General features: G+C 51.9%; 2 protein-coding genes and 1 pseudogene across 2 annotated transcripts in view; 1 reads left to right on the top strand and 2 right to left on the bottom strand.

Annotated features, from left to right (window-relative positions):
* The window catches only part of LOC139603868 (zinc finger protein 850-like), an 81,780-nt gene extending 70,108 nt beyond the window's left edge, over positions 1 to 11,672 (bottom strand). Inside the window, exon 1 of the mRNA XM_071454873.1 lies at positions 10,658 to 11,672. Within this exon, the coding sequence (XP_071310974.1) occupies positions 10,658 to 11,612 (955 nt within the window). The 5' untranslated portion in view covers positions 11,613 to 11,672. The remainder of the gene's footprint in view (positions 1 to 10,657) is intronic.
* LOC139603880 (zinc finger protein 436-like) overlaps positions 1 to 12,358 on the bottom strand; it is a 249,248-nt gene extending 236,890 nt beyond the window's left edge. The window contains exon 1 of the mRNA XM_071454886.1: positions 12,089 to 12,358. The gene's annotated coding sequence lies outside the window, so the exon portion shown is untranslated. The remainder of the gene's footprint in view (positions 1 to 12,088) is intronic.
* LOC139603897 (zinc finger protein 436-like) overlaps positions 1 to 25,695 on the top strand; it is a 450,855-nt pseudogene that overhangs the window by 216,817 nt on the left and 208,343 nt on the right.

Here is a 25,695-nt window from a genome sequence, read left to right as displayed (position 1 = left end):
CACAAGGGTTTTCAGGATGAAGAAGAGACGAGAATGTTGACTCTATGATCAGAAGGCTTGATTTATTATTTTATGTTATATGTTACATTAAGACTATACTAAAAAGCAATAGAAAAGAAAAGGTTTCTTCAGATGCTAGCTAAGCTAAGAATAGACAAGAAAGAATAACAAAGATCTGTGTCTCAGACAGAGCAAGAGCCAGCTCTGCCATGAGTGGTCAGGAAATCCAAACACCCACAGGAGACCAATCACGGGTCCACCTGTTGCATTCCACAGCAGCAGATAACCATTGTTTACTTTGGTTGCTGAAACTGCAGCTTCTCACAAGGAAAAATCCCTAGAAAGGATTTTTCATGAAAGATGTCTGTGACACTTGGAGCTTGGCAGAGCTCCCAGAACAGCTGCTGTCAGTGACAATTTCACCTTTTCTGTACCAAAGACAACAATGATGAGAGGAAAAATTAAAAAGCAATCTAAATCAGAGGTTGAACCTCCCTTGAGATTACCTAATTGGTCTAATATTAATCAAAATTTAGAAAAAGTTTTGGATTCAAAGATGCAACTCCTTGCATTACCTGTAAGATACGGTCGTAATGATGCAAATCCACGATATGAAAGTCTTTCTCACCATGATATAAAAGAACTGCGTCAGGCTTTGAAAGAAAGTGGGTTCTCCTTATTTTAATAATGTGTTGAAAAGTATTTTTAATTGTTATGACTTAGTCCCTGCTGACTGTCGAAATGTGGCTTCCCTGATTTTAACCAATTCACAATATCTTTTATGGGAATTACAATGGAAAAAACTCCTTAATAAATTGATTGAAAGATATGCAAATACTGCTTATGAGGATCTAGATGTTACCCAATTAGCAGGTGATCCACCTTACCATAGACTGGAAAATCAAGCAGCAGAATTGCCTCGGCCTGTATTAACAGATATTAAAGATGCTGCTAGAAAAGCTTTGTTTTCAGATGAGCCAGCTGGTACACATGTGAATGCTTTTACTACTTTTAGGCAAGGTGAAACAGAATCCTATGGTTCTTTTTTAGATAGATTAACCCAAGCAGTCGAAAAACAACGTCCAGATGAACAAGCTCGCTACTATATCGTTCAAAACCTTGCTTTTGTAAATGCTAATGAGGAATGTAGAAAAATTATTTTAACTTTTCCTGATCAGCCTCCAACTGTTACACAGATGCTAACAGCTTGCAGTAGGCTCACTGCTCCACAACATCTTGCTAATATACAGGTCAATGCTTTAGGAAAAACATTGGAAGACCATCTGACACAATGAATGGATAAATTTGAAAAGCTCCTAGAAAAACAAGAAAAAATTTGGGAAAACTCTGCTAGCACTGTGCAGTTGGACTCTGATGAAAAGACTTGTTGCTTTGCTTGTGGTAAACCAGGTCACATTAAAAAGGATTGTCGTGTGAAAACAATCCAACCAAAACAACTTCCTATTTGCCCTCGACGTCGAAAAGGGAAGCATCTTGCTAAGTACTGTCACTCTCGTTTGACATCGATGGCAGACCCTTGTCGTTAAATTTAAAACACAGCGCGAACCACCGCGCTCAGACACAAGCAGTGGTAGCCCCTGGCAACCAGGTACCAGTCAGGTGGTGTTGGTACCTCAGTCATTTATCCCTCAATCAACCAATCCTCAAATGGTTCCAGCTCAATACCCTCAAGGGCAAGGTTCGAACTGGCCTCCTCAAAACTGATTCATCTTATTAAATATTAAGCCCCGAATGTTTCGGGGTGTGTCCTGCCTGGCTTCGTCTGGCTTTGCTGCTGGACCAAAGGCGGCAGCTGTGGCGTTTTTCACCCCAGAGATGCCTTTGGCTGGCTAGGTGCTGCAGCTGGGCGCTCAGAACAAGTCCAGGCAAAATAGGAACTCAGTTTACCTTTGGTGGAAAAGGTTCAGACAGTGAAGAGAAAAGGAGTGGGTTCTGCCGTGGAGCTTAGATCCAGAGTTTATTGTAACATGGTAGATTTCTGAATGTGGTATCAGCTCCAGCCAGACAGGCAGAGACCAAACCACGGCAGAGACCCCGACCACATGGTCTCGTGTCCTTTTTAAGCCCCGGGGACAGGAGGAGGGGACGGACAGGTGAGGGCCAACCAGGTGTGAGCAGGGGAAGGGTCAGGGGATGTGGACGCTAGGACAAACCAATGAGCCCAGACCTGGGGGCATCTGCCAATCACACGACACCTTGCTGGAAGGTGCCAGGCAGGAGGGCACAGGGGGAGGCAGAAAGGTTGGCACACCTGAGGGGGATGGGATAGGTGAGACAGGAAATGGCGACACACTGCAACCTCTCCCCCTAGTTTTGTTTAAAAAGAAGAGGACTGGGTTTGTGGTGCAGAATGCTTGCCAAACCATGGTTGGTAAGTCGGTTCCTCCTCTACAGGAGGTTCACTGAGGGTTCTATGTCATTCATTGAAGCACTAAGGGCTTCCAAATGGTAAACTTCAGGAGGGGGAGGAGATAAGCTTGAAATCAACTTGAGAACCATGCGGTCAACTAGTCCAAAAACAATGCTAACAACTACAACAACAAAAACTAATACAAACAGTACTAAAATTACAGTTTTCAGAATAGATCCCACCCAGCCCGAGAGTCCCCAGTCTTTGAACAGTCCACTCAGTCAGTCATCAATTTCTCTCTTGATGTCCGAGGTCTTTTGCCAAGGTAGCCTGTACGTTCGCTTTGGGCTGAGGGACTATCCAGGAGATCACTGGTGGGATGATCACGAGCAGGATGAGGAGCAGGCTTGGTTCCATGGCGTCTTGAGGCTATACACGAACTGTGGGATCTAAACTGGTACAAGGAAACTTAAGACAAACATATTACAAGCTATTCCAGAAAGGAGGCTTAAATGGAATTTCCTCCAGAGAACGCGTGCAGCGTTTCCTTCTCCAGGCAGCATTGGCAACCTGGGGCGCTTCTGTCGATTTCTCTGAGACCTTGGGAACATAGGGCCTTACCCATTTGGAAGGAACCCACTTTAACCCAGAGGGGGTGGACACACAGGCGTATCCACGTCCCCAAGTAACCAATTTGTAAGGTCCCACCGTTTTCCAAGTCTCAGGGTCCTTTACTAAAACTGGAGGCTTTTCTTTCAACATCGTATGACTGCTCCCCCCAAAGTGGCGCAGGATGGGCGGGTTCAGGCTATCAAAGGAACAATTCAGAAAATTTATCGTGAACAGCGCCCTGGACAATCGGATGTGGGGGGGTTCCAACTTCAGAACCTGTTGCTGCTGGTCCAGGAGTCTTTTAATATTGCAGTGAGTCCTTTCTACAATGGCTTGACCTGTAGGGGAGTAGGGGATGCCAGTTTTGTGCTTTACTCCCCATTGCTGCAGGAAGCTCCCGAAATCCTTGGATTTATAGGCAGGCCCATTGTCAGTTTTCAATTCCTTGGGGATGCCCATGAAAGAAAAAGCCTGTAAGAGGTGCTTAATGGCATTGATAGATGATTCTCCTGTGTGGGCAGAGGCATAGACCGCTCCAGAAAAGGTATCTACACTAACGTGAACGTATTTCTGCTGTCCAAACGACTGTATGTGTGTTACATCTGTTTGCCACAGTTCACAACTGTTCAACCCCCTAGGGTTTGCTCCCGTACTCACTGTAGGGAGTGCATGTTGTTGGCAATTTGGGCATGTGGCCACAATCGCTTTGGCCTGTTCTCGAGTGATGTGAAACTGACGAACTAGGCCAGGTGCATTTTGGTGGAAAAGCTGGTGGCTGATTTTTGCCTGTTCAAAAACATTTGGAAGAGTGGCCATCACTGCAGGTGCCGCAAGAGTATCTGCCCTTCTGTTGCCTTCAGCGATAAACCCTGGCAGGTCGGTGTGTGACCTGACGTGCATCACATAAAATGGTTGCTCTCGGTGAGTGACTAACTTTACAAGTTTTGAGAGCAATTCAAAAAGTGTGATGTTAGACACTTCTTGCAGTATTGCTTGATCTGCCCTGGACACTACTCCTGCCACATATGCGGAATCCGTTATCAGATTGAATGGTTCTGAGAACCTTTCAAAAGCCCTAACAACAGCAGCCAATTCAGCAACCTGAGGTGAACCTTCCACCTCAGCAATGTCCGTCTCCCACTGCTGGGTTTGAGGATCCTTCCAAGTCATAATGGACTTGTGGGACCTCCCAGACGCATCTGTAAAGACAGTCAGAGCCTTTTTTAAAGGTCTCCTACTCAGAGCACTTCTCAATTTCAGAATAAATTGAACATCTTGTTGGAACATTTTGTGGGCAGGCCGGTGGACAGAAATTTGTCCTGAGTAGGAATCCAGAGCAAACTGCAACACTTCATTTTCTCGAAACAATTGTTCCAATATTTGCATAGAATTTTGACCCGATTTTAACTCAATTGGAATGTGAATGCACTCAAAGTCACATCCTGCTAACTCCCTGATCCGGGTTCTTGCTTTCCGGATCAGTTCTGCTACCAGCTCCTGAGGCTTTGTCATTCTCTTGGACCTTTTGTGACTGAGGAAAACCCATTCTATGATCAAGAGAGGGTCCCTCTTGTCCTGGCCCTTTTTAGGTGTGCCCTTTACCTTAGGAGTTTGTTTTTCCTCCCACTGGAAAATGATTCCATGGAGGTGTGGCGACTTACCTAAGATGATAAATTTGAATGGCAGGTCAGGCCGGCATCGGTGGGCCTGTCTTGTGGACATTGCAATCTGAACCTTTTCTAGAGCTTTCCGTGCCTCTGGGGTAATAGACCTAGGAGCACTGGGGTCCTCTCCCCCTTTCAATAAATTGAAAAGAGGGGCAAGGTCTTCATTAGTCAGACCGAGCCATGGTCTTACCCAATTCAAAGACCCACACAACTTGTGGACATCCGCAAGGGTTTTGATCCTTGGATTGATTTCTAGTTTTTGAGGAACAATGGTCCTATTTCCAATTTCTAGGCCCAAATATTTCCAAGGTGGCATCTTTTGAATTTTCTTTTCCTGGAGCTCGAACCCTGCAACAATCAATGCATCGATCATTAGGTCAAGCGCATGTGTGAGTAAATCATCATTGGGGGCACACACAAGGATATCATCCATATAATGATAGATGATGGCCTTTTCTGCGGCTGCACGCACTGGGGAAAGCAGGGAAGAGACATACCACTGGCAGATCGCTGGGGAAACCTTCAGGCCCTGAGGGAGAACTGTCCAATGGCACCTTTTCATAGGGGCTTCCATGTTGATGGTGGGGACCGAGAATGCGAAACGCGGTGCATCGTCAGGGTGTAGGGGAATATGGAAAAAGCAATCTTTTATATCAATAACAGCTAATTTCCAATCCTGGGGAAGCATTGTTGGGGATGGCATACCAGGTTGGGGAGAGCCCATATCTTCAATGACATTATTAATTTGTCGGAGGTCATGCAGGAGCCGCCATCTCTTTTTGTCAGCTTTCTGAATTACAAACACTGGAGAGTTCCACGGGGACGTGGTCTCCACAATGTGACCCTTTTTCAACTGCTCTTCCACCAGCTCCTCAAGCGCCCTTATTTTTTGTTTACTGAGCGGCCACTGTTTCACCTCAACTGGTGTGTCTTTTTTCCACTTGAGTTTTTGGGTGTGGCGCTGTTGTTCAATGACTGCTGTACAAAAATCTTGTGGGGAGTCTGGAATATCAATTGTGACATCCCACTAGGTCATTAAATCTCTCCCTAACAAAGGTTCTGAATAATCTAACACAAATGGATGGATATTCGCTAATTGTCCAGTTGGTCCCTCGATTTGGATGATGCTTTTGGATTGTTTTGCCAATTGCAGACCTCCTACACCTTGAACGTGACTAGCAATGTTTTGCAAAGGCCAATGTGCTGGCCAGTCCTGTACTGGGATCACTGTGCAGTCTGCACCCGTGTCTACAAGCATCTCAATGTGTTTTGACTCCCCACCCCCACTGACATTACACCATAATTTGGGTTTGTCTCTCCCAATAACTTGGACCTGGGCGACTGTGGGCCCTTGTTTTTTGGTGCCTTCAGGCAAAAACAGCACAGGGATAGCTTGGGCAACAATTTGTCCTTTGGGAAGAAACAGGGGTGGGTGGAAACAGTGCAGCCCAAGAACAAATTGCTCAGGATCTGATGCTGTCATTCCTGGAGCAATTTCAATCTCACGTGGTGTGTGTTTGGTGTCCCCAATGACGATGTACTTACAGCGAATATGGTGCCAAGTACCCTTCTGTTCTGGGTTGACAGAGACAAAATGCCAATCCGTGTCTTTCAGGTGGAGTGATTCTGTCAGCTGCAACCTGAAAGGCTCATTGACAGAAGACGTGGTTAACATAGGTTCATTTAAATTATAACAAGGGTTATCTCTTTGCATCTTTAACAGTGGACCAGCAGACGTGGTCATTGAAGCATCTGCTTCACTTACAGAAACAGTAACATTACCGCGCGCTTGGTTTGTTTTGGTTCCCTTATTCCCTTGGCCTGCCCTTTTTGTGTCTGCACGCCTGGCAGGCCGGCGCTCCCTGTTCAGTTTTTTTGTTGTTGTTGACCCCCTGGGAGTGTTTGCAATTTCCCTCCCATGCCATTTCTAAACTCGTCAAATTGCCCTTTCAGGGGGCACTGGTTACTCCAATGCCCAAGGTTGTGGCAAAGCAGGCATGGCTTTGTGGGGTCCACCATTGCTGGTCGTCGCTGCTGCCCAGGGTGCTGCTGTGCTGAGGGAATGGGCGCAGGGCTGGCAACGGTGACGCACTGAGGTGGTCTTGGCAGCAGCCTTGGTCTGGTGTCTTCAGCCACACTCATCAGAGGCACTTTCCTGTTACAAACTAGAAGCATATCTTTTAGTGTAGGGGAGGGTTCTACAGGAAGGCTCAAAATTGCGGCTCGACACTGTTCATTTGCATTTGTAAATGCCATTTCCTCTAAAACTTCTTCCCTTGCATTCTCTTTTTTGACTTGGGTTTCAATGGCTCTAGTTAACCTTTCGACAAATTTCAGAAAAGACTCGGATGGCAGCTGCTTGAACTTACTGTAGGGCTCAAAAGGCCCTTCAGGTTGGAGGGAAAAGAATGCTTTTTCAGCAGCTTCTTTTACCTTCTCCAGTGTTTCTACAGGGATTACAGTTGCTTGGATCGAGGGGGAAGACCACTGACCTACACTGAAGAGATGCTCAATGGTAATTGGCATCCCATTAGCATCTTTTGCTGTGTTTGGATCAGCACGCAAGCTTGGGAGAGCTTCTTTTAGCAGTTGTTTCCATGCTACTTCCCATAATTTGAATTCTGTAGATGTCATGAGGCATGAGAAAAGCTGTTTTAAATCATGCGGGAAGACTACAGTCCTGCTCAATTCAGAATTTAAAAGGCCACGGAAGTATGGACTGTGTGGGCCATATTCTTTGTGGGATTTACAGATCTCTTTAATCAATTGACGTCCAAAAGAGCTCCATTTAGCAGTTTGAGCTGCTCCCCCTTGGGCTGCAGGCTGATATGAAACAGGGGCGAATGACAAAGTGGGACCCTGTATTGGGTCTGCAGCTTCTTGCCCTGTATCCCTTGCATTGGAAGCAACGGGAGCACAGAAACAGGTTTGGGGACATGCAGTGGGTGTGCCCCCACTGAGGGAACCCGGGGAGGGGGCAGAGTCAGGGGGAAGGCAAGGGGCGGGGATACCGTGGGAACAGGGGGCGGAGACACCTGGTGACGTCACTTCAGCAGACACCCCCTGGGAGGAGTAGAGGGGCGGAGCTGAGGGTACAGCAGGTAGGGGAGGGGGAGGGAAGGTGTCACGAGGAACAGGAGGAGAGGGGGATGGGGAAGGAATTTTGGGATGCTCAAGGGGATCTTGGGAAGAAGATGACCAGGTCTGGGAGGGTGCCATGTGGCATCCTCCATCTTGGGGAGCCCCTAGGCACTGGGGGCCATTTTGGGGATCACTGCTCTCCGAAAAGCTTACACGAGCTCTGGGATTTAGAGCGGGGGAAACGGGGTTTTGGGAAGTTTTCCACGAGACCTGGCCAGGGCCTTGTGGACAAGGGGACTCAGGCATTTTACCTTGCACTGGGAGTCGACTTCCCAGCGTGTGAGCAGGGTTTGCTCTGTTTAAAATACCAAGTTTTGGGGTAAGAGGTTCAGGGCTGGAAGGGGGGGAAACAGGGAGAGCAGAGGTACATGGCTTAACATTTGGCTTTTTCTCCAATTCCCTTTGTTTGAGTAAAGCAGTCCAAATTTGTAAGCTCCAGAACACAAATTTAGCTGAGGACGTATTCCTAGACTGTCCCAAGGTTATCAATTCATGTCCTACTTTATCCCAAAATTGAAGATTGTGGATTTCCTCAGGAGAAGTTTGTGGGAAGTGCAGAAAAAGCCACCTTACAAACTGTTTCAATTTTCCTTTTGAGAACTTTACGTTTGCATTAACTAAAATTCCAATAATATGATAATACACTCCTTTTTGTGCTGTGCTTAATTTCGAGCCCATGTTAGATGTAAATGGCACAGAACAAATTCCCGCCGACTGAATACAAAACCAAAATCAGCTACCGATTTAAAAAAAAAACAAACTACGGTTAAAAGGCGATTACAGACGAAAGCTTTCACAATGCAGCTGTATACACTGCTTTTAAAATTGCCGCGGGCAGGAGCAGCAGGGAGTCGGGACCCGCCCCGCGGGAATGCAGCCCCCCCGCGCCGAGAGAGAGAGAGAGAGAGAGAGCCCCCCCCCGTGCCACGTGGTGAGCCGGAACCGGGGCCGCCCCGCGCCGCGTGGAGACAGAGACAAAGCCTCCCCCGCCCCGGGAACGCAGCACCCCCCAAGCACCGAGAGCCGAGCACGCTGCCGAGCCGGGGGGAGGGGTAGGCAGGGCCGTCCTGCTCTTCCGAGCTGGCACCAATTCCAAAAGCGGCGAGAACACGCCGCAGAGTTAAAGCTTTACAGAGAACTACCTTATCACCGCAGGGCTGCGCAGCCTAAATGCAAAGCGCAAAAAGGAACTCGTCTCACGGCAAAGACGGGTTTTTAAAAGGGAACTCGTCTCACGGCAAAGACGGGTTTTTGAGGTACTACCCCCCAAAGGAGCAGAAATACTTACTGAAATCGAAGCAGTTCCTGGCAAAGTCAGGCAGGCTGGTCTCTTCACTTGAATAGGACCCCTATTCTCCCCGGGAAAATTCGCTCACCAGAAAGGAGCTGTTTTTCCAAAGGCGCAATGCGTTCCTCGAGGCTTCTTGTGGGAACAGGCCCAAAGTCTCTTCTGGAGAACTGTGCAACCACAACTCTTTCCAGTGGAAGCAAAGCTGCTGTAATGCTTTTCCAAGGTTCTGAGATTCCTTTTGGGGCTGCAGGTCCATGCAGCCCCACGTTGGGCGCCACTATATTAAATATTAAGCCCCAAATGTTTCGGGGTGGGTCCTGCCTGGCTTCGTCTGGCTTTGCTGCTGGACCAAAGGCGGCAGCTGTGGCGTTTTTCACCCCAGAGATGCCTTTGGCTGGCTAGGTGCTGCAGCTGGGCGCTCAGAACAAGTCCAGGCAAAATAGGAACTCAGTTTACCTTTGGTGGAAAAGGTTCAGACGGTGAAGAGAAAAGGAGCGGGTGGAGCCATGGAGCTTAGATCCAGAGTTTATTGTAGCATGGTAGATTTCTGAATGTGGTATCAGCTCCAGCCAGACAGGCAGAGACAGACCCACGGCAGAGACCCCGACCACATGGTCTCGTGTCCTTTTTAAGCCCCGGGGACAGGAGGAGGGGACGGACAGGTGAGGGCCAACCAGGTGTGAGCAGGGGAAGGGTCAGGGGATGTGGACGCTAGGACAAACCAATGAGCCCAGACCTGGGGGAGCATCTGCCAATCACTCAACACCTTGCTGGAAGGTGCCAGGCAGGAGGGCATAGGGGGGGAGGGAAAGGTTGGCATCCTCGAGGGGGATGGGATAGGTGAGACAGGAAATGGCGACACACTGCAACACCTTAGATATTCAAAAACAATTAAAATATTTTTTAAAAATTTAATTACAGGTGAGTGGCTTTACTTGGATATTGGTTTTTGGACTGTTTGGGTTAGATGATTTAAAACTGGGACTTTTATAGGAATTTAATCACCTGAGAAGGTGGCACTCTGCAAACAGAACTGACTGAAAATGAACGGGACAGAAATCAGTAACTCTGAAAGTTTTATTTGCTATCAAATACATCCCACACACCCAGGCACACACAATCCCCATCCCATTGCTCCAAATTGAGATCCCACTTCTCCCAATCTCCTTCCAACTCCATCTCAACTTGACAGCTGTGGAATGGAGTGAGTTTGGCCTGGGATTGAGTATTTTGAGGAAGGAACAAGCAATTTGAAGTGGGATTGAGCATTTATGGCTAAAAATTTAGTTGTTTTCAGTGCGATTTGAGTGGTTTTGAGGTGACAGATCATTCCCTCTTGGTTTTTGGAGTGCAAAGATATTGAGAAGAGCAAAAATGAAAGCCAAACCAAAGGACAAACAGCCAGGCGTGTTCCCAACATGGATCACAGGGAATGTGAGTGACCAGGGCTGTGCCCAAAGTGCCTCCTCCAGTGGGGGATGGAGCTGCAGCAGCGCACGAAACTCTTACTGCACTCAGGGCACTTGCAGGGCTTCCATTACCGGTGCCTCCGTTGGTGTTGGGTCAAGTGAGAGCTCTGTGAGAAGCTCTTCCCACACTGGGGACACTCGTAGGGCCTCTCCCCTGTGTGGATGCGCCGGTGCCTGATGAGGGTGGAGTTCTGCCTGAATCCCTTCCTGCAGTTGGGGCATTGGAAGGGCCTCTCCTCTGTGTGAATCCGATAGTGCTGGAGGAGATGGGAGCTGGTCAGAAACCTCTTCCTGCATTTATCACACTCATAGGGCCTCTCCCCATTGTGGATGCGCTGGTGCTTGACAAGGTCGGAGTTGTACTTGAATCCCTTCCCACAGTCGGGGCATTGGAAGGGCCTCTCCTCTGTGTGACTCCGATAGTGCCGGAGGAGATCAGAGCTGGTCTGAAACCTCTTCCTGCATTTATCACACTCGTAGGGCCTCTCCCCAGTGTGGATGCGCCGGTGGGTGACGAGGTTGCCGTTGTACTTGAATCCCTTCCCGCAGTCGGGGCATTGGAAGGGCCTCTCCTCTGTGTGAATCCGATAGTGCTGGAAGAGACTGGAGCTGGTCTGAAACCTCTTCCCACACTCGGAACACTCATAGGGTCTCTCCCCTGTGTGGGACCTCTGGTGGCTGATCAGGCTGGAGCTATCTCTGAAGCTCTTCCCACACTCCCCACACTCGTAGGGCCGTTCCCCAGTGTGGATCCTCTGGTGCCTGATCAGGTGGCAGTTCCACCTGAAGCTCTTCCCACACTCCACGCACGTGTGGGGCTTCTCCCCATCATGGAGCTGCTCATGGAGCACCAGCTCCGAGCTCTGCCTCCATCTCCAGCCGCCTTCCCGGCCCAGGCTGGCTCTTTCCCCCTCACATCCCCGCCATCTGTGTTTGCAGCCCCTCCTCGTGCGGCATCTCCGGGCCTTTTCCTCCCCGTTGGCTTCCTGCGCCGTGGAGCCGCTCAAAACGGCCTCTGCCACCAGGTTCTGCCGCGGGCATTTGTCCTCCCTGCTCTCCATGCTCAGCTCCTGCTCTGGGCGAGGAAGGACAAGGACAGCATGGGATTTGCCTCCCTGCCACAGGCAAGGGCAACGAGATCCCCCCAGGGCACACCCGGGGACGCACTGCCCCCTCTTGGCTCTCCCCATTTCGGGATGCCGGGGCTCTTTGGGCTCCCGGGCTCCCTTCTCCCCTCATTCTCTGCTCTGCGCTGCAGCGGCTCCAAGGAGTCCCCCCTGCCCCTCTCCAGGCTCTTGAGGCTCCCGCCAATGGCGGCTCCCCCCCTCTCTGGCCTCCCCACTTTGGCCTCCTGGGGCACACAGGGCTCTGCTCCTCCAGGCTGCCTCTGCCGGCAGCCGCCACCGCCACCCCCCGATGTCCCCCCGAGGGGCCTTTTCCGCTCAGCCTTGGACTTCTTCATTCTCCAAACATCCCCCAAAAACCCAACCCAGGGACCCCCCGGGATATCCGGGCGGGGCTCCCCGTCCCTGCTCACCTGCGCCATGGGGGGGGGGCGATGATCCCACAGGTGGGGGCTGCGAATTCAGGCAGGGCTGGAACGCATGGTTCCCTCAGCTCAGCCTTGATCCGCCCTTGTCCCTCCTCTTCCTCTTCCTCCCATCGTCCTCTTCCATCCCCCCTCTGTTATCCCCACCGGCTTCTCAACTTCCATCCCTCCCCTTCCATCCCTTCTCCTCCTCCTCCTCCCTAACCCCACCTCCTTCTCCTCCTTCCATCGCTGCTCGCTCTCCGCCTTCATCCCTCCCCTTCCATCCCGCCTCCCTTTCCCCCTCCTCCCCCCTTACCCCGCCTCCTCCTCCTCCTCCATCCCTGCCCTTCCCTCCCTCCTCCTCCTCCCTCAGCAGCAGCCACACCCTCGGTGCCCCGTTCCCGCAGCCCTCGCAGCCCGCGGCAGCAGCGGCGATGGAGCCGGGCCAGGTCGGCATGGGCAGCGCGGGGCTCTCGGCTGCTCCCAGCCGCTGCGGGCGGGGGGAACCCGGCCCGGGCCAAAGGAGAGGCAAACTGGGCAAACTGGGGGCTGCACATCCAAACTGGGCCTTGCTGGGGACCCTGCCTGGCCCCTGCCAGCCCTTGGGGCTCCTCTCGGCACATCCGCCAGGGGGGAACGCACACAGGCCTGGGGGATCCCAGCAGTGGCAGCACTGCCAGGGACTGGGCTGCACTGGGATCGTACTGGGAGTGACTGGGGCTGTACTGGCTTTGTACTGACATCAGACTGGGATTGTACTGGGAGCGACTGGGACTGTACTGGCTTTGTACTGACATCAGACTGGGATCGTACTGGGAGTGACTGGGACTGTACTGGCTTTGTACTGACATCGTACTGGGATTATACTGCCATACCAGGGCAGATTGTGATCACACTGATGGATACTGGGATCATACTGGGATCATGCTGGGAGTGAGTAGGAGCCTTCGGGGGGGGGCAGTTAACACCATGTTATGGGCAAATGGGATATACTGGGAGTGACTGGGATTATGCTGAGGGTGACTGGGAACAGCTGTGAACAACTGGGATCATGCCAGGAGCAACTGGGAGTGACTGGGAGCCCGCTGGGGGTGACTGGAAACTGCTGGGCTTATACTGGGGTGAACTGGGATCAGGCTGGAGCTGACTGGGATCATTCTGGCAGTGAGTGCCACTACACTGAGGCTGACTGGGAGTGCTTGGGAGCAAATGGGATCATACTGGAAGGAACTGGAAAGATGCTGGAGGGGACTGGGCTACACTGGGAGATACTGGGAGTGACTGGAACAAAAGTGAGGGTGAAAGAGAGCAACTGGAACCATGTGGAGCACAACTGGTTCATACTGGCAGGGACTGGGAGCACACTGGGCTCCTATTTGGATCATACTGGGAGGGACTGGACTAGTACTGGGAGGATCTGAGAGGGACTGGGAGCACACCCTGCACATCATCCCCCAGACTGGGCCTGACTGGGAGCAACTGGGAGCACGCTGGCAGCAAATGGCATCATACTGGGACTGACTGGGCTGATCTAGGAAGCAACTGGAGCCACACTGGAGGCAGCTGGGACCATACTGGGAGAGACTGGAAGCAACTGGGATTATACTGGGACCACACTGGGAGGGCTGGCATGGGACTGGGATCAAACTGGAGCTTACTGGGATCATATTGGGGTTGAAAGGGAGCGACTGGGATCACACTTTGGGCTACTGGGAGCAACTGAGGGAAACTGGGATGATGCTGCAAGCAAACTGGAGCAACTGGGAAGGACTGGATGCCTGCTGGGGGCAACTGGGATATAATGGGCATGACTGGGGGATCATAGTGGGAGAACTGACACCTTACTGGGGCCACTGGCAGTGCCTGGAAATGACTGCAGACATGCTGGGGGCAACTGGGATATACTGGGAGTGTCTGGAACCATCCTGGGGGGACTGGAACCACACTGGGAACAACTGGGACCATGCTGGGGAGAACTGGGACCACACTGGGGGCAACTGGGAGTGAGTGGGACCATGCTGGGAGGGACTGGGATCATCTGGGGAGTGACTGGGACTAGAGCAGGGGCAACTGGGTCCAACTGGGACCATCCTGGGAGTGTCTGTAACCATAGGGGAGTGATGGAAGCACACTGGGAACAGCTGGGCCCATGCTGGGAGCAACTGGGATCACACTGGGGGCACTGGCATCAGACTGGGAGTGACTGGGAGCAACTGGGATTAGACTGCAAGGGACTGGGATCATACTGGGAGTGGCTACACTCATACTGGGATTATACTGGGTGTGAATGGAACCTGACTGGGGCTTACTGGGAGCTACTGGGCCCATGTTGGGAGGAAAATGTGACCCACTGGGAGCAACTGGGATCGGCTGGAAGGTTCTGGAACCATGCTGAGAGGACTGAGACTACAACTGGGGCAACTGGGATCATCCTGGGAGCAACTGGGGCCACCCTTTGAGCAACAGATGGAAACTGGGATGATGCCAGAGGAAACTGGGAGGAACTGGGCAAGACTGGGATCATTCTGAGGTAACTGAAACATACTGGGAGTGTCTCTAACCATCCTGGGGGCACTGGAACCACCCTGGGAACAGCTGGGATCATGCTGGGAGCAACTGGGACGATGCTGGGGGAAACTGAATCTGCCCTGGAGGCAACTGGGCACGACTGGGACCCTGCTGGGAGGGACTGGGACTATTCTTGGGGCAACTGGGATCATCATGGGAGGAACTGGGAACAGCTGGAATTATGCTGGGAGCAACTGGGATCACACTGGGATCCCAGTGAGAGCAGCTGAGTCCATGCTGGGTTACACTGGGATCTCATTGAGAGTGACTGGAATCACACTGGGATTGACTGGGAGTGGCTGGTTTTGTGGATTTGGGGGGTTTGGATTTTGGGGGATTTTCTTGGCATTTTGAGGGGGAGTTTTCTGGGGGTGGTTGGGGGTTTATTGAATTTTTTTGTGGCTCTTTTTGAATTTTGTGGCTTTTACTGGGATTTTGTTGGGATTTTTTGGGATTCTCAGAAATTCCTGGGGTTTTATTGGGATTTTTAGGAGATTTTGGGGCATTTTTTTGGAATTGTGGTGGCATTCAGAGGGATTAATTGGGGATTTGGGGTTTTGGGGATTTTTGGTGGTATTTGGGGGGTTTTGGGTGTTGCCAGGATTTCTTTGCATCTTGGGGGAGATTTTGTGGGACTTTTTCTAGATTTGGGGACATCTTTGGGGGATTTGCGGAGTTTAATCAGGAGTTTTGGGGTTTTTGGCATTCCAAAGAATTTTATGGGCTTTTATTGGGATTCTAGAGTGTTCTAATGGGATTTTGAGAGATTTCAAAGGATTTAGTGGGTTTTATTGGGACTTTTGGGGCTTTTAAGGAGATTTTGGTGCCTCTCAGCCCTTCCCCACACCCAGGGAATGCCCCAAAGCCCCCCTAAAATTCCACTAAAACCCCACAAATCCCCAAAAATTACAAGAAAACCCTAAAAAACCCCAGGGAATCTTCAAACATCCCAGTGGAACTCACCAAAATTTTAAAAAACTCACTAAATTTTCAATAAATCTCCCCCCAAAAGCCCTGTGGTGGTTTGACAGGAAATGTGTTTTTTGGGATGCTGTGTTTTTGGCCAATGGATATTCAGGCTTTAATATTGGCATTTAACCTGGCCATTGGGATATGGACACGCCTCTGAGAACACGGGGTTAAAAGCAGAGCTCTCCCCTGGGAGGGCCCTCTTGGGTTTCCGTGGGGAAAGAGTTCGGGTCTCTGCCCCGGCCCAGCTGCTGGCTGGGCAGGGGGAGGGGAAAAGCCATGTGGCCGGGAGAGGTAGGCCTGAGCCCGGGGCTGGAAGGGTGGAAGAGAGAGAGAGAGACACCGGGAGCCATCGGGCAGCCCCCCCGGGAGACAGAGAGAGAGAGAGAGAGAGCCGGTGCCTGGGACTGTGACCTTGAACCTTGATAAACATGGGCCTGTGCCGGCAGCACGGCTGGGACGGAGAAGAGGGGGGGGTGCAGCCGGCCGCTTGTAGGAGCTTTTAACCCCTTTTTGGAGAATGAGAACTTTACAGAACATTGACCTTTCCTAGAAGAGACATAGAGTGAAAGATGAAGAAGGAAATGGGCAAGTGTGAGAGAGGTCTGGGCAAGTGAGAGATGTTGGAAGAATAGAGAAGAATCTTAGTGGGAAGAGATGATGGAGTGGCTTTTGCTGGACTCTTTTTGTACAGCCATGGACAGAACCATGTTCCTTGTGACACAGAGACTGCATCCAGGGGGAGGCAATGCCTCAGGACCAAGAGGGTTCAGTGTTGGTGCCCCTCGGCCCCAGGGGGTGAAATATGGGGGGGACAGGTGTCCCAAAGGAGAGACTGTGCCCTTTTTGGATCGGGACAAAGCATCCTTAAAAAGACAACCCTAGGAGCAGCTCTGGTCCATGTTCAGTGGTGAGAGCACTGGACATGAAAGGAAGAGGTCACGACGGCAGATGTACTCCGGGCGGTGCCACGAGTGACATGGAAACACACGAGGCTTCAGGTGTGTTTCCAGGGGAAGCCAATGGTACAAGAAGGACTCCTCTCCTCTTGATGAACTGAGGATTGATTGTCTAAAAGGTGGTGCCGGACTAAGAGTTGGTGATTTGGGGAATAGCTGTATTGTATTGGAAATTTGGTGGGGGGAGGAGGAAATGTATTTGTAAGGTTTTCATTTTCCCTGTGTGTGTGTTCCTTTTTATCTGTAGTTGTAGTGTAGTTAATAAAGTTTTGTTTTCTTTCTTCCCTAAGTAGGAGCATGCTTTGCTTATTCCTGGTCATATCTCACAGCAGCTACCAGGGAGAGGGTATCTTCATGAGGGCACTGGCATTGTGCCAGTGTCAAACCATGACAATGGAGCACATGAATGCACTTTGACACCAGATTCTCAGCCCTGCTCAAGCGCTCTGGCACAGCAGGAGCAGCCATTCCCTAATAACACACGGGTTTGCAACTCTTGTGCAAAGCAACACAAATTGTCTCTCTCCTCCTGCAGACCATGGTGTCCAAATCAGTCCCTGCCCTGCTGGTGCTGCTCCTCTTCCACTTCCCACGGCCCGTGGTGATCAGTTGGGATGAGGATGCAGAGCTGGGCAAAGAGGGCCTGGAGCAGGCTACCCCAGAGCCACCCGAGCCTGCCTGGGGACCCCTGCTCTGGGCAGCCGTGCAGCAGGGGCCCTACTGGGCTGCTGCTGAGCTGCTCTTCCTGCCTTTCTTCCTCTGCCTCAGGCGCACAAGGGCGGCCATGAAGCAGAGAGCAGCGGCCCGGAGAGCTGAAGAAGAGGCCAGAAGGCGCAGGATGGAAATGGAGCAGAGAAGGCTTCGCTTCAAGAGGACATGCAAAGACTTGAAGGAGCTGTGGAGGACCATGAAGATGATCAAGAAGAAAATGGCCAGGCTGATTTGAATGAACAGCAAGATGAGCTGGTTCCTGCTGTGAAGCTGAACTCATTGTGTTCAAGTCAGATTTCCTCTGCACAGATGTCATTGTAGTCAGATGAGAAATTGGCCCCTTAATTTGAATGCACTGGTGCATAGAGCTGTAGTCTAATGTTTTAATGTAGCTGACCTGTGCCCTGATAGCAAGGGGTGTTTAAGAAATCTGGTATTGCCAGAAGGCTTTTGTTACTCTCAGACTGTGCTCTGCACATGGAGCAGCAGAAGAATTAAGGCCAAATCCTCCCTCAGGAACTGGAGGATATCACACGTGGGTAAGGAGCTTTTGTAAGGAAGAATTGACTGTTCTTCTCTCCCACCAGGTGACCCCGTGCTCCAACACGGCGATGGAGTTCTACCAGAGAATGCTGGTGCACCTGGAGGGCGTTGGCAAGGGAGGGGCAACCCTGATCATCACAGCCAGGTCCCAGCCCTTGCCTGGCTCCCCCAGGCACTGCCTTGCCCAGGCTTTGCTGGCTGCAGCTGCCAAGGAGAAGTGCTGCTGGATGCCCTCATGTTGTGCCAGCTGGACATGAGAACAGCAGTGCTTGGGCAGCAGCCTGTGGTGAAAAGCACCCCTGCTCACAGCCAGCACGGGCCTGGGCCCTCTTCTAAAGGCACCAGCAATGATATCATTGATTGGCCTGGGCTTTGGTGCGTGAGGGGGAACAAATTTCCCGAGGGCCTCCTCTCCTTCTTCCTGCAAGAGGTGGAGTTGTGCTGGTGGTGAGCACCGTGCACGGGTTTGGGCCACACCAAGCAGCTGCTGAGAGTCAGGGTCTGGCTCTGTCCATGAGGGCCCATGGCAGGGGGGAAGTGGCTCCCAGCAAGAGTGGGGAGGGCAAGGTCTGACGAGGGGAAAGCAGCCCTTGGTGTGGCAGGTCAGCTCCAGATTTTCTCCTTCCCTCTGCTTCCCATTTTGAGCTTTAATGTTGTCAGAGCTGAGCCCAAAAGTCGTTGTTGCTGCAGCAGAATTCCATGCTGCTGTGCTGCTGTGGGTGTCAGTGTGATGCCCAGAGGGATGCAGCTCCCTGGGGCTGTTCCCTGTCGCAGGCAGAGCCATGCAGGCAGTGCCTGGGCTGCCATTCTGTAAAGCAGGTGGAGCTGGGGCCAGGCAGGGCCTGGAGCTGTGCAGTGGAGGAGCCAGGGAGCTGCAGGGCCTGGCAGGGGCTGATCAGCCCCTCTGTGGGGCAGCTGCTGTCTCGTGCCCTCCAGGGCTGGGGCAAAGAGCTGAGTTCTCAGGCAGGGCAGCAGCACCATGGCAGAGAAGGGAGTCATTTGTACTGAGACACTGGGGTTGTGTGTTCCTCGAGCCTTGGGGAGCCCTGATCCTTGTTGGGAAGGCTCCCCCAGAGCTCGTGGCTCACTGGGACTGTTCCAGGAGTCCTTGCAAGCCTTCTGGGGTACAGGAGGGGCTGAGGCAGCTGTGGGGCAAAGGGCTCTGCCTGGGGCACTGGGCAGCCTCTGGGTGCTGCCTCTCAGGGTTTGGGCCTCCTTGACAAGACGTGTTGGAGTGGGCAGAGGTAGAAGGCAATTTATCCCTGTAGGGCTGTTCAATGTGCATTGGACAGTGACCAATGTGTTCTGCTCCATTGCACAATCTCTGGGGGGAAACGTTCTCCATTCTCTCAGGATCTCTGATTGCCCTGGGGTCATCTCTCTGCCCAGATGTCTCGTTCCTGAGCTCCAAGTGTCCCCCCAAGTGCTGCTGTACGATGAGTGCCACCTGAAGGTGCCCTAGGAGAGGAAGATCCTCATGAGGAATCCCAGCCACCTTCCTGGCTGCTACGGGCTCATTCCCCAGGTTTGGCATCACATCCACCTCCTCCTGTCAAATATTACTGAGGAGATTATTAGGGGAAAAAAGGGTTTGGATAAGACCTTGCTGGTTTCTATTCAGCCTTAAAGATCTGCTGAGAACAGGATCCTACCCGAATGTAAACTTTAGGAGGCAGTTGAAGCTCCTGAGGAAACAGTTGATGTTCTGGTCTTCAGGGCTTTTCTTGTGGGAGATCTGAGAGGGTTGTGAAAAGCTGCTGCATCCACAGACACCAGTGCCTGTGCTGGCAGCCTCCTTGCAGGATCCCCTGGGAGTGCTAAGCCTACAATTCTTGCATCTTGTTTGTGCCTTTTACCTTTGTCCTGGGCAGTTGTAAACGTGTGTGTAAGTTGCTGTTGCGGTGCATGTTAAGGAGTCTAAAGTTTCTCCAGAGGTGCCTCTGAAGCTGCATTTCATTCTGTCCCTGCCAGAAACGCAAGGAGGACTCTGCTGTGCTCGACTCCAGCCCCAAGCCCTGTGGGATTGTGCAGCCCCAGAGCTCAGCAGAGATCCCAGCTGTGGTGGCAGTGCAGGCCCTGGGCACTCACGGCCCCAGCGCTGTCACCGGCGTGTTCGGGGATGAGCTGGGTCCCGAGCGGGTGGCTCGGGGATCCAATACGGGGACGCGTCGCTCCGGCAGCCCCGGCAGCCCCGGAGGGCTCTGGCCCCCGCCCGGCAGAGCTGCGGCTGCTGAGACCCCAAAATATCCCCCAAAAACTGGTGAGACACCCCAAAAATATCCCAAAAAATCCAGGGGAGACCCCTCAAAATCCCAAAAAATCCCAGTCAGACCCCCCTGAAAAATCTCAAACAATCTGGGTGAGATTCCCCCAAAAAATGCCAAAAAATTCGGGTGAGATCCTCCCCAAAAAATCCCCAAAAACCCGAAGTCCAGGTGAGACACCTCAGCAAAAAAATTTTTAAAAATTCAGGTGAGACCCCCCCCCCCGAAAATCCCAGTGAGACCCCCCCAAAAATCCCAAAGATTTTTTTTTCCTGAAGAAAACAAGTGAGACCCCCCCCCAAAAAATCCAGGTGAGACCCCCCCAAAGAAAACCCCAAATAAATCCCAAACCCACTTCAAAAAATCCAGGAGAAACCCCCAAAAATAAAACAAAAAACAGGTGAGATCCCCCCCAAAAATCCCAAAAAATCCCACACAGACCCCCCTGGATTTTTTGTGTGCAGCTGCTCCTGGCAGGGTGCACAGGGACAGGGATTCTGCCAGGGAAAACAGGCACAGGCTGCTGCGGAGAAGGACAGGAGGGATGGGAGGCACAAACAGCTCCTGCTGGTGCAGGTGTCCCTCCCTCCCACTGCAGGTCCCTGTTCATGGTTATCTTATTTTCCAGAGATGAGCTTTACCCTCCTAAAGTCAAACCCCACCCACCAAAGGGGAAGAGAAGCAGTTTGGGTTCCTTGGCATCTCAATGGAGGCATTTCAAGGTCAGAAATGTGGAGGAGCCAGTCGCAGCCCTGAAAGAAGTGCAGGATTTTCCCCACTCTTCAGGAGCAGAGGTGGATTTTCTTGTCCATGCCGTGCTTGTGTTCCTGCCCAGCCTGCCAGCACCAAGTCCTGCTCATGCTGAGCTCCCTTTTTGCTGCCCTGCTGTGCTGTGCCCTGACAGTGGGCTGGGCAGCAGGGCCAGTGGCTGGACATGGGCTGAGGGGGAGGGAGAAACAGGAGAGTTTTCCTTGGAGAAGCTGACTCAGATCCTACAGGCCTGTGCTGAGTGTGGGATTTTGTGCCTTGTTTCCTTCCCAGTGTAAGATGAGGCTTTTCCCTGCATCATCCTGGTCAGATCTCCAGCTTCCCTCCCAGAGCCAGCTGGGATGATCCTGATCTCCATGGAGCCTCTTCCCAAGGCAGCCAGACTCCCTGTTTGCAGGGCTCTGCTTTCCCCCAGAGCTGCTGCTGCCCTGCTGGCCCTGGAGCTGTCTGACAAAGGGAGACTTTGCAAAGTGGCTGTCTCTGCCTCCCAGCACAGAAAATGGCTTGTTTTCCAGGTGCCAGCACCAACTCCTGAGCACCCTCACCTGCCACGAGGCTCGGAGGGGTTCAGGTGCTCCCTGGACGTGGCGCATGCTCCCCTGGGAGCGGAGAAGGCAGGAGGGAATCTGTCTCCCTGCCCATTGTCAGCGTGGCCAGCAGGGCTGGAGCTGCCAGTGCCGCTGGGGGCCCTCAGCACTGGCCACAGAGGGGCCTCCCATCCCTGCAGGCCCATCACAAAGGGCTGCTGGAGCAGCTGCTTGTTGGAGAGGCCCTGCAGGACACATTGCAGGGCTGCCCAAGGACGCTGTGCAGCACGTGTGCAGGGCACTGCTCCCCCTGGAACTCCTCAGGTGCTCCACAGGAAATTTTGGCAGGAGCTTTTGCTGCAGCGCCTTGAGAAAGCAGCATTTAAATCAGAGAGAGAGGGCAAGAGCCTCAGGAGTCAGATGAGCTGGGCTGGACTCCTTCCCTCAGCTCCAGGAGCTCTCACTCTGAGTCTCCTCCTTTTCTAAAAGCAGGAAGCTTTTAAACTTTTTAAAGGCAAATTGTGCATCAGAGAGAATTTCTTCTGCCAGGAGACATCCCAGTTCCCTTTCATGTCATGTACTAATTAATGCATTGGCCTGTGAGTGTGGGAGAAGATTTTGCCCATGGTCCCTGCCCTGGTCAGTGGCATGGATGCAGGATGAGGTGAGGGTGATTCTGGCAGTGTTTGGGGAATAGGCCCCTCTGGGTGCAGCTGCCCTTTGCTCCAAGATGCTCTTCTGCATCCATTTCCATGCTCAGCACCTCAATCTCTCCTGTCTTCCACCCAGGCTTTCAGTATCCTGCCCCTGCCAGGTGTGCTGCAGCCAGGAGAGGGCCAGCAGGTCTCCTCCACCTTCTCTGGCCACCTCAGCAGCACCTGCAGTGTCTCGGAGCTGTGCCACGTGGAGGGAGGCCCCAGCTACGAGGGGCTGGTGCCCGGGGAGGCCTCACGTGTCAGCTCCTCCCTGAGCCCCCCGAGATCAACTGTGGCTCCCAGGCCCCTCTCAGGGACAGGTGAGTCAGCCTTCCATGGGCTCCTGCTCTGCCATGGGTTATTGTCCCTGCAGGGCTCCCCTGCTCCAAGGACTCTGAGCTCAGAGGTGCCACACAGCAAAGGCAGCAGCAACACAGGCATGGCCACTCTGAGCTCCCTGGCTGCCAAGAGAGGAAGGACCTTCTCCTGTTGAGACACAACATCTTCTTCTCTATCTGAGTGCTGAGCCCTCCTGGCTCAGCTGCTGCCTGCAGGGAGCTGGGCTCGGGGCTTGCCTTGGCACTGCCTCTAGAGGGGTCTGCAAGTCCATGGTGTTGAGTGGCATCTTCTCCATCATCTCCCTTCTTCACCAAAGCACTGGGATTGTGCTATGGGCAGGCGTGGGGCACAGAGCAAACCTTGCTTTGGGCCCTGCTCCTGCCCCAGATGAAGCCCTTGCACTGCTGATGTGCCAGGGCTCTCCTTATGCTGGGACAGCAGCCAGAAAAGCTCCTGTCCTTTAGGCTCCCCTGCAGCTGCAGCCGTGGGCAAGCACAGGAGAAGCTCAGCTCCAGCAAGGCAGCCCAGCTCAGGACACACAGGCCCAGGCTGGAGCTGGGAGTGGAGGTGCTCCAAGCCAGCCTGTGCATCAGGACTTCTTCAGGCCAGGCTGGAGTTGGTTTCATGGGGAGGAGAGGGACCAGGCTGCTTCCAATGGTTTCCGTGGCAGCCAGCACTGGTTTGCTTGGTCCCAGCTGGGCTCCAGCAGGAAATCTGCCTGACAAGAGCCTGCCTTGCAGGAGAGGAGTTCCTGCAGCCTCTGCTTTCTGACTGATAGCATTGTTCTCATGAAGGAGCAGGCTATGGGTCGTTAAAGCCCAAGATCACGGGCAGAGACTCTCTAACTAATTAGAGTTAGACAGTGCTGTGTTTATTAACACCGGCAGGCGGCACCAGAGCCGTCCCTAAAAGGCGCGACCGCGCTGCCCAAGGTTCTTTGCCCTCTCTTTATTGCCCAAGATCTTACATACAACACATCTGCACAGGCCCAGTACCTCCCATCCCTGCTCTGTATTCAAATGAGCTCATTGGTCCTTCACACCTGTGCAATTCCTCCCTTGAATTGGGTCCATGGTCTCGAATTGGGTCCGTGGTCTTAAGGGATGAAGTCAGGAATGTCTTCATCAGGTCTCTGTGACCCTCTGGCACCATCCAAGGTCCCCTGCTTAGTGACTGATTGACATCAAGCCCAGGTGCTAAACCATTGTTCTCCTGGTTTCAAGATGTTCTTATAACACTTCACTGACTCCACTTCCTTCTGGAAAGAAGCTCCTAATGGTAAACAATAGAACAATCAGCTCCAGCTTAAGCATCTCACAATCATTAACCTATGGTCTGCCTGTCTAACTTACATCCTGATCAGTGGGAATTGCTTCTAAGCCTCAGCTGAAATCTGAACTCTTTAAAATCATGCTTCAGCCATGCCCAGGGGGAAGGGGGCTGAATGAGCTGAGTAAGAATTGTAGGGGAGATGAGCAGCTGTCAGCAATCTGTGCTCTGCTCTAAACTGGGAAGCCAAGAGACAAAGGGCGTTTTCAGGCAGCAGCACAGAGAGCTGCTGGATCAGCCTTGGGCAGGGCCTGGAGGGGTCTGGCTGTGCCTTCAGAGGGAGCTGGCACAGTCAAGAGCCTCTGATGGCAAAGCTGAGGTTTGGCTGGGCTTGGAGGTCCCCTTCCACCAATGCCCTCCCTTGGGATGTTCCCAGCCCCTGTGGCTTGAGGAGAATTCACGGGAATGGCCTCAGGGTCAAGGAATGAAGTGCAGGGCCAGCCAGGACTGGGGAGCCCAAGTTTCTGGTGGGGACTCTCAGCCATGGCTTCTGTTTTGTCTGCACAAGGGAGCTGAAGCAGCCGGCTCAAAAGCTTGAGGAGGAGGCAAAAGCCTTAGAGGAGGGAGAGAGGGGGAAGGAGGAAGAGAGGCAGAAGAAGGAAAAGAAGGGTGTCTCTGTGGGGAAGCAACCCCCAAAACCAGAGAAGGGGAAAAGCAAACAACCACAGAAGAAGGAAGCCAAGGCCCCAGAGAAGAAGGAAACCAAAATCCCAGAGAAGAAGAAAACCAAAGCCTCAAAGAAGGGGGAACCCAAAGCCCCAAAGAAGGGGGGAACTCAAATCCCAGAGGACACAGCTGAGCTGGAGAAGAACTCTTTACTCTTTATTCACACAACTCATTTTACACAGTTTGACCGACCCCGTGTGCAACTTTAGTTAGTTCATAGATTTCTTGCAGGTTATTCTAATATTGGTTAATAAAATAGATTTTACTTGTGCATCAAATCTCTCTGTTGTATTGTTTACCTGTTCTCTGCACTGATTCTCATGGACAAATCCCTTGTTGTTGCAGGTGCATTTGTTTTTCACCCTCAGAACAGATTGTTCACAAAGTCTCATTCTCACAAGAGCTTCCCATGGGAACTTGTAACTGCTTAGCTGCACTCAGAAGAGATGGCAGGCCAGCTGTTAATGTGGCAGAACAAGGCCTGATTTCATAAGGCCTTTCTTTTATCATTATCCCACCTGCCTGTGACATCTCCCCCTTCTCGTTCATTTAAAAAAGGCTCCTATGTTCTGATGCTGAAACAGCTCACTCTTGTCAGGGCATTATCTCATCAAGGTTATCACTGGTTATCTGTTAGATATGGGATAAGAGAGATAAAAGACCACTTACAATCAACAAAACTTACCAAATTCCATCAAGTCATCGACACAGGGTTTTGCAGCATGAGAAGACAAAAGAATAATGTCCAATGTCTCTTGGGGAAATGGAAAGAAATGACCATTGTTTCCAATGAGTTGAGAAGTGTGAGAAAGTCTTTGAGCTGGAAATGTTGATCTTTGACACCACTGAATGTCCCCTGGCAGCTGGAACAGGGAATAACTGGAGAAGGTTCGTAGGAGCTCTGTACCATGAGGATGCCAGGAGGCTTTTGCTGGCAAATTGCCTCTGTCAGTGCCCAGACACAGCCGTGTCTGGCCAGGCCTCCTCCTGCTCCTGCTCTGGCCACAAAGGCTGCAAGGTGATGAGGTTATTTCTCTCTGCACTGGGCCTCATTTCTTCAGAGCTGATCAGGATCTGATGGAATGAACAGGTGACTGCTTTGAGCTGCTGCTGATGAAACACAGGCACATCTTCTCCTGAAGGGAATGAATCAATCAGGCTGCACTGTGGTACACTCCATTGGGATTTAGATGGGATGATCTTGTTTCCAAATTCCTAATGTAAATATTGCATTATTCAAAATGATTCCTTGTCCAAATGTCTCATGTACATATT

Source organism: Agelaius tricolor, unplaced genomic scaffold (assembly GCF_023055355.1).
Source record: "Agelaius tricolor isolate 1412-34295 unplaced genomic scaffold, bAgeTri1.0.p SCAF_42, whole genome shotgun sequence".
In the NCBI taxonomy this organism is placed as follows: Eukaryota; Metazoa; Chordata; class Aves; order Passeriformes; family Icteridae; genus Agelaius; species Agelaius tricolor.
Note: the sequence above shows the minus strand (reverse complement) of the source record. Positions and strands in the feature narration are given on the sequence as shown.